The sequence below is a fragment of the Panthera tigris genome, chromosome A1, assembly GCF_018350195.1.
Source record: "Panthera tigris isolate Pti1 chromosome A1, P.tigris_Pti1_mat1.1, whole genome shotgun sequence".
Taxonomy (NCBI): domain Eukaryota; kingdom Metazoa; phylum Chordata; class Mammalia; order Carnivora; family Felidae; genus Panthera; species Panthera tigris.
In genome coordinates this window covers 46675036-46683540 of record NC_056660.1, presented here as the reverse complement: position 1 = coordinate 46683540, position 8505 = coordinate 46675036, and the positions used below count along the sequence as shown (strand labels likewise).

Sequence of the window (8505 nt, the reverse complement as noted above, 5' to 3'; positions counted from 1 at the left end):
CTGTCCGAGGGTTTTCTCTCCGGGGTTTACATTTCATTCCTCCCTGGACCTCTTTAAGTGACACTGAAGGGACAATGTGAAAAAGTGTCAGCTCTGTATCTATGTTGCTGTTGAGGATGGGGAAGTTGAAAGAAGCTCTTTCTAGAGGCTGTACATTGTCCTCGAGGTTGCCCTGAGGAGAACTCAAAGCCAGCTGAGGCCATGTGTTAATGCTCCGGCTGCTCCAAGGTAAAAGTATAGGAAAAGGGCATGGACCACAGACCTGGAGTAGGGTGCATTTGAAGCTCCAAGGAGGACACATAAGGGATCTTGTAGATTTCGTCTGTGAAACAGGGAAGCTAATCACTTCACAGAGTTGGAGGATTCCGAGGAGTACACAAAGTGCCAGGCGGCCAGCAGATGGTCAACGCTTGTGTCCCACAACTCCCTTCTCTTCAGAGTTCGTGGACCATGAGAGACATTTTGAGTGACACTTGGAAGGTGCAAGTGAAATGGCAGCCATATCTCTTGGAGTTGGAACATCCATCCAGGGCACATGGTGCCACTGCAGCCCATGTATGTTGTCACCCATCTGTTGGCTCACCTGGTTGGTGTGGGGCAGCACGTGGGCCTGCTGGATCTCCTCCTTCAGTCTCTTGCACCCCTGGGGCCAGGTATGTGTTTAGCTCTCGGATGAAGAACATAAGCTTCACCTGTGGAACATCCTCATCATCAAAGGTGGGGTCTCATGGGGGGGGGGTGTGAGACACAGATGTAGGTTCCTGTCCCCCCTTTGCAGATTCTAATTATCCTTGTGGTTCCATCTTGTCCTCGTTTCCCCTCTTCACGGCCATCTCTTCCTCCTAGGCTTGCCCTACGGCCTTCGGGCTTCGGCACCAAACACAAAAGCAATAGCCTTCATGTACTGTTTAACCAGCTCCCACAATTGAGCAGAGCCCAAGCCCCATGGTAAATCCCTTTGTATGTATATATTTCCTGGTGGTTCTGATTCTCTGTTTGAACTCTGACTCATATATCTGTCAAAATGCCTCACTTAGGCTGCTGCCAGTAGCAGACATCTCATTCATTTCACTTCATTCACAGTTATTTGGTGAGAGTTAACTCTGCTGGACGCTTAGGATACAAAGATGAACAAAGCAGGATTTGGGTCCCCGTAGCACACAATCTGGTGAACGAGAGTAAAGCTTCTATATTAATGTGATTAGCTCCTGGCAACTCTGCTCTCGTGGACTTCTTTGCAAAGAAATTGGATTGGATAATTCTCCTGGGCTGGTAGAGGACCTTGCATCTCCAGATTCTGGCCATGGGGCTATTTTGACATAGAGGAAATCCTAAGCGGTCCCAAAGAATTCCCAGGTATTAATAATGCTAACATGTGACATGTCTAAAGCACTCACACTTCAAAATCTCTTCCCAGTACATTATCTCATTGAACCTCACAAGGACATTATTAAGTGCACAAGGCAGGTATTATCACACTATTTTATAGATAAAGAAACTGGGATCTGGAGCAGGATTTGAACCCAAAATTTCTGACTCCTAGGATAGAGCTCTTTCCATGATGGCACAGATTGTGTCCTCGACAATCTCAAATTAGGATCTTGTTTAGTGAAATGAAAAGCCTAGAGGCCTTGAAGACTTATGGATTGTCCTATAAAATGTGTGGTTATCTGAAGGATCACATACACGCCGTATTTTCAGTTTTGAGTAATGCCTAGAGCCAAGTCCAGGGCCTGGAGAGATCAGTGTTTAAGCCCTTAAATGTATTTCTTTTGGATACCACCTAGAATTCATAAATAATAGCCCATTTCTCAAAACCCAGCACCCTACGTTCTCATTAGGCATGCCTTATGTGTGCTTTCCATAACAAAATCCACTTAATAGCCCACAGAGATTTGTCACATGGGATTTATCTTGCTGCCAGCCTCCAGAAATGTGTAAATGCTACTATCTCTCTTTTTCCTTTTTGGATTAAATCTGATTCACTTTCTCAAAGTTGAAATAATTTATAAATCGTTTTTAGGCCAGGGAACCTGAAGCAAAGACCATTGCTGTTGGAGAAAATGAAGAAAAAGAGACATCCTTAGGGGAACATTAAGGGCTCTGTCTTACCTTCCAATATACAGTATGCGTTATCATGCATTTTGCAAAAATCAGCGTTAGGCGTGTGCTTGCAAGTTTTAGTAGGTGATTGTTCAAATTATGTACCACTTTACACCAACTGCTCAGAGAATGAAATAGCACTCTGAGTTGTAGAACTGATTTGCAAACCCATAATTGCCTCAGATGATCTGCTTGTAGTATTCTTTCATTTAATCTAGCGTTCTCTAGTACCTGAGAAATCTCAGGTACTTAAAAAATATCCAAAGACAATTTAATGCTCATCAAATGCCTAAGCGATAGTTATCTCTGGTCAAAGCCAGTGTTATGGATTGGTGTCAAAGAGGCACGCGTAATATGAAACATTTCATAATTCTTCATAGGATGCATTTGTCATTGTCTCCAAAATGCATTTTTAAAAAAAAATTTTTTTTAACGTTTATTTATTTTTGAGACAGAGAGAGACATAGCATGAACGGGGGAGGGGCAGAGAGAGAGGGAAACAGAATCGGAAGCAGGCTCCAGGCTCTGAGCCATCAGCCCAGAGCCTGACGCGGGGCTCGAACTCGCGGACCGCGAGATCGTGACCTGAGCCGAAGTCGGACGCTTAACTGACTGAGCCACCCAGGTGCCCCCAAAATGCATTTTTTTTTAACGTTAACTCTTTTCCTTTCTATTTTCCTTCCTTGAAACTACTTTAGAGTAGAGGTTGTGAAGCATATCAAGAAATATTAAGGGATTTTTCTAAAGTCACTAGAGCATAATGTAAAATCACAAACAGTGATAGTGAGGTTACTGTTTTCCTATAGGGCCAAAACACTTTTCTTCGTTTGTGTTTAGTGCGCAGGAACACACATTTTCTTCTGCATTGTAGTGAAATTAAGGTGCTCCTATACACAGCTGAAAAGTCCATGTAACCTCACAAAAGAAAGCAAAGCAAAACAAACAAAAAACAAGAGCAGGAGATTTGAAACATCAGGAAACGCTGCAGTATAGATGCTCTGTTGATCTGAATCCTCAATCTTTATTCTTTGAGTGGTTTATCTACCCACTGGATGAGAAAAAGCTGAAACTTCTCACTGCTTTCTTAAGACTGCTGCTTGGCTGTCGGAATATCTTTGAGAAATAGCCTTGGCAATGCGGGAACCTTTCGATGCAGACTTCTGTTGCAGCCTGTTCCTACGTGGCACAAGGTCGTTAAAGGTAAGACCCGCCCTCGTCGATGCTGTTGGCAATGTGACTCTCGGGCTGGCAGGCGTGGTCGTGGTCTCAGGTGGATGGCTTTTAGACTTGCTACTACCAGCCTTACTAATACTGTTTGCGGATTTCAGGTGGTGTCCTGGGTTTTATTTATCTTAAAGAGAGATTGTTTTCCAGATCTGAAAAGGCCAAGAAAAGTTAAGGATTAAAGTGCCAAAGGAAAAAGCATTCGTTTTCCACGGTCCTCAAAAACAACAACCACCACCAAATACTTCCTTTTATAAAAAGGTCAGCTATCAACTTTTCCCTCCCACACTGAGTACTGAGGACCTGGGAGTCAGAGTGGAGGCTTACTCCTCACTGGATGATCTTTATTTTTTATTTTTTATTTATTTATTTATTTTTTTTTTTGAAAAGTTAAAAATTCCTTAATTTTTTATTCCTGGTACCACTACCACAATTTACAGGGCAATATACCTGATGTAATGAAAAGAAAAAGAAAAAGACAAAGCTACAACAGATAAAAGACCTCAGGAATGTACATCTAATTGACACTACATTGCATTAATCAATAGCTGCACTTTTTGCAAACTGTGGCTATGACAGTCCTGAACAAGAAGGGTTTCCTGTTTAAGCTGCAGTAACTTTTCTGACTATGGATCATCGTTCCTTCTGTGGCAGATTTTTACAGTTCCTCTAATGCATTTGGGACGACTGTCTCAAAGTAACCTGCAGCTTTCCTGACAACTCCTCACTCTCTCTCCTGCTAAGAACTGTAGCCCTTTTCTTCTGAAAATTTTTAGAACCTTCTGCTACCATATCCACCACTTCCACCACCAGATCCATAACCACCACCATAGGGACTGCCCGAGCTTCTTCCACCAAAACTGCCCCCCTTCATGGGTCCATAATTTGATTGCTGTTGTCCACTATAATTTCCAAAATCATTATAGTTCCCACCACCACCATAGTTACCACCTCCAAAATTTCCTCCTTCATTGTAACCATCATATCCTCCACCACCGCCACCATATCCACCTCCTTGGTTTCCATATCCTGGTCCACCTCCACCATAGCCTCCTCTGCTACTATAACCAGGACCACCACCATAGTTGCCACCATCACCTCCAAATCCATTATATCCACCATCACCTCCTCCATAACTACCTCTGCTGCCACCACCTCCACCACCATAGCCTCCTCTTCCACCAAAGTTTCCACCGCGGCCAAAGTTACCACCACCTCCAAAGTTTCCTCCACGACCCATAAAGTTGCCACATGCACCTCCACGACCTCTTTGCGATCCAGCAGACTGCATTTCTTGTTTAGAAAGGGCCTTTTTCACTTCACAATTATGCCCATTAATAGTGTGGTATTTCTGAACAACAATTTTATCAACTGTATCATGATCATCAAAAGTTACAAAAGCAAATCCTCTCTTTTTTCCACTCTGCCTGTCCTCCATAACTTCTATGGTTTCAATCTTGCCATACTTTTCAAAGTAGTCTCTCAAATTATATTCTTCTGTATCTTCTTTAATACCACCGACAAAAATTTTCTTCACAGTTAGATGGGCACCAGGCTTTACAGAATCCTCTCTAGAAACAGCTCTCTTTGGTTCCACTACACGCCCATCAACCTTGTGTGGTCGAGCACACATTGCTGCATCCACCTCCTCCACACAAGAGTAAGTCACAAAACCAAAACCCCTGGAACGTTTTGTTTGGGGGTCTCTCATCACCACACAATCTGTAAGTGTGCCCCATTTTTCAAAATGTTCTCTTAAACTATCATCTGTAGTTTCAAAGCTCAAACCACCAATAAACAGTTTTCTCAACTGCTCTGGTTCCTTTGGATCATGGCCCTCCTCCCCCCGGCGGCGGCGGCGACGGCCGGAGTCGGGCTGGGGGCGACCGGGCGGCGGTTTTACCTCCATTTTGAGACCGGACTCGCCTCTTCCAACTCGAGTTCAATATGGGACCACTGGATGATCTTTAATACCTTTTTGAATTTTGTATCATCTGCATGCATTACCGAATCAAAAACTTAACATAAAATTTGAAAGGAAGGTTTAAAATAGGATCTAAGGAGTGAGCTGTAGAGCCGCGCATTAACGTATTTATTTTTGTCAACACTAAATGGCTTCCACTAAGTCAGTGCAGTTTAGTTTAACCAACAACTATTATGTGCCAAGATTTGGGTGAGCCCTGGTGGGGTTTGCAAAGAAACTGCCTTCCAAAAGCTTAACATCCTAACCACGTCAACAGAAGCGGAAGTTAACAGAACAAAAGCTCAAAACCTCTTTTCGGTTGGGCAAGCGTCTTATTCCGTGTTAGTGTTGTACGTTACTCTCAAGAAGCCACTCTTCTCTGTAGAACAAAGTGGTTTATAGACCGGGGGTGGGGATGGGAGGAGGTTATACACAGTGGTTACAAGTGGGGAGAGTTCTGCTCTTCCAGCCCATCCACGCACCAAGCAGAGTGTTTGCTACTTCACAGCCCTCGCAGACTGATGACAAGGTTGTAGGGTTCCTGCCCTCAAGGTGTCACCCTCTGGTTGGGGTGTTGACTTCGTTCTGAACTTCCCTTGTCTCCAGATGTCTGAGAAAAGGCTTTTGAGCTATTGTATTAAAAAAAAAAAAAAAATTGTGGCCTGGGAGATTTTGTTTGCTTGTGCAACACAAATTCAACATTTATCATTCCTAAAGTCTTCCCGGAGGACTCCCTGGGGGAGATACCAGGGCGTTATTCCTAAAGCTTTAGTATAATGCATAAATAAGAATAATTCAAATATGTATGGTATCTTTTATAGATAAATCATTCCTTGATGCAGGGATAAATATATAGAACACAAAAGGATAACGGAGCTGCTTAAGTTCTAAGCACATCTCGAGTGGAAGGATCACAACTTTTTCGACAGGTAGGTGGTAGATTTTGCCATGGGATTTGTTAATAAAGTCTTGCCTGAAAGTAGATAGCAGAGAGATTTCCATCCCTCGCAATGAAGAAAAATGAATTCTTTAATTCCCACAAAGCTAAGAGAAATCTTAACGCAGCAGCAAACTAGCATCAAGAAAAAAAAAAGACACATACAGAAATGCTTTATTAGAAAGGCAACATTATTGGAAGTAGAAGGCATTCTCTCACAAGCGAGACAGTGCTTAGAGTTCTGATTTATTTGTGTGAGAAAGATACTATCTTTTCTCTTTTTAAAGTTGATAAGAAGGAAGACAGACTGTAAGGCTGAAAAATAATTCTGTCCAAAACATCTCTTAGGTTCTAATAGTTTACTTGTTTTTTTTTCTCACCATGTCTTCACTTTTAAGAAGGAAATCACATATGAAAACTTAAAAAGTCCATGTGTTTTTATGTTTACATTGTTAACATTTATATATATATATATATATATATATATATATATATATATTTTCCATAATAGTTACATTATTAATATCACTTGAGAGGGTTAGTTCTGAAAATCAGAGTATCTTCTCATTTATTCTACTATAAAACTTATCATTGAAATGATATCTGCTGCCTTGCTTAGTTGGGGCCAAAAATAAAGTCATAATTCCAAGTCTCCAGCAAGGTTAGGCCTTATATGGGAAAATAGACAAATTGAATCTTAAAAGATTTAATCTTCATTGCCTTTTTCTTTTGGTAGCTATTCTTTTCCAAAAGCTAATATAAAGCTTTTGGAGCTTGAATTGTTTTATGTTGTATATTTGTCTTTGTTTTTATAAATTTAATAGTCTGTAAGTTCATCCTCAAACACTAAACCACTACATAGCTGAGATGAAATCTGATTTGAACCATTCAGCTTTGTATTGCCAGTGATGTTATCAGAGGAGCTACAAGAAGAATTTCTCTAAATGGTCGTATAAATCTCACAAATGTGAAGCTGGCTCTCGAATTTGTATTCCACGTAATGGGAAGACTTCTTTGAATGAAGGGGTCATTGTGATGCTAGGTTGATATTAGATCATTGACACTTAACCCGCTGACTCTTTAGCCTAAAGGAACTTCCTAATGGAAATGCACTTGGTTTTTTCAGCTTGCTTTGCTTCTGACCAAAATTCATATCACCACTGAGTTCATAGATAGGAAATAAGCACATCCATGGGAAACACAAAGAAAGTCTTCTTGGGGTGATAGGAAAGAGAATAAGGAATGACCGAAAAGATCATCCTCTATGGAAACAAAATTCATATTAAGAGTGGAAAGATGCTATAGCAGTTGTTCAACCTGACCTCAATGTTCAGTTGGGCACCCAGCGGTCTGGCACCCACTGCAGTGGGGGTAAGCCCCTTGCTTGATGAGAATAGCTGCTTCCACTTGGTGTATGTTGTCGGTTTCACACACAGGACTTCCTGGGGGGAGCAGAATGCCAATGCCAAGAACCTGGATTTCTGTTGTTTAGATTGGGAGGCTTTTCTAAAATACCCTACAGCAGATTTGCACAATCTTTTTTTTTATTAGATCCGTTACCTCTGCAGATGCTCTAGAACGGAGGTTCTCAAACTTTAATGGATGTACAAATCTTGTGAAATGCCAATTCTGGGTTAGCAGAATGGGCCAGGATTTCCAGCAAAGTCTCAGTGGGTCTCTGTGACTAATAAGCTCTGGGATGAGGCTGACCCGGCCGGTATGTAGACCACAGGATCCCAAGACTTGATTGGAAGCTCTCAGATGTGGCCCCTATACCAGCCACGTCAGAATTACCTGGTTATCTGTCAGAAATACAGGTTCTCCCCCTCGACCCCAGATCTACTGACTCAGAAACTCTGAGGGCAGGACTCAGCCCTTTGTGCTTTAAACTTCAGATGCACCCTCGAATTTGAGAACCGATGCTCTCAAACCCGTGGTTTTTGAACCATACCTACAGTCTGGGGTCTTTAAAAATACCAAGGCTGGGCTCTCGCTCCAAGTTAAGAAGCTAAGGCAGCATTATTAGTTTTATCTCCGTCTTGCAAATGAAGAAAAAGAGGGTGGAAGACGTCCCTGTCCAAGTGTGAACAGTTAATGAGTGGGGGTGCTGGGGCTGAAATCTAAGACTTTTTATCCCAGAGTTCCTATTCCTTCTGCTCTCCTACCCTGTCTGCTGTGGGCATTTACAGGATGGAATCCAAAAGTGGAGACCGCTATCGTTTATACTGTTCTGCCTACAGCCGGGGCTGAAAAGCCCATCAATCTAACTTCTTTCGAG

The 8505-nt window shown here is 42.2% G+C and overlaps 1 protein-coding gene across 2 annotated transcripts; it reads right to left on the bottom strand.

Moving 5' to 3' along the window:
- Positions 1-3709: 3709 nt before the first annotated feature.
- Positions 3710-5281, bottom strand: LOC102963303 (heterogeneous nuclear ribonucleoprotein A3-like). 2 transcript variants are annotated; one of them, XM_042957824.1, is made up of 2 exons: positions 5231-5281; positions 3710-5164 (listed from the first exon to the last, which is right to left on the bottom strand). In XM_042957824.1, the coding sequence occupies exons 1-2, from the start codon at positions 5234-5236 to the stop codon at positions 4100-4102; spliced, it is 1071 nt and encodes a 356-aa protein (XP_042813758.1). In that variant the 5' UTR covers positions 5237-5281; the 3' UTR covers positions 3710-4099. The 2 variants fall into 2 exon arrangements, with proteins under 2 accessions (XP_042813758.1, XP_042813749.1); XM_042957815.1 differs by having other exon boundaries at positions 3710-5275.
- Between the last annotated feature and the right edge of the window lie 3224 nt (positions 5282-8505).

Coding starts and splice junctions, on each gene's coding strand:
- LOC102963303 (XM_042957815.1), bottom strand. CDS start 5,236: ATGGAGGTAAAACCGCCGCCCGGTCGCCCCCAGCCCGACTCCGGCCGT.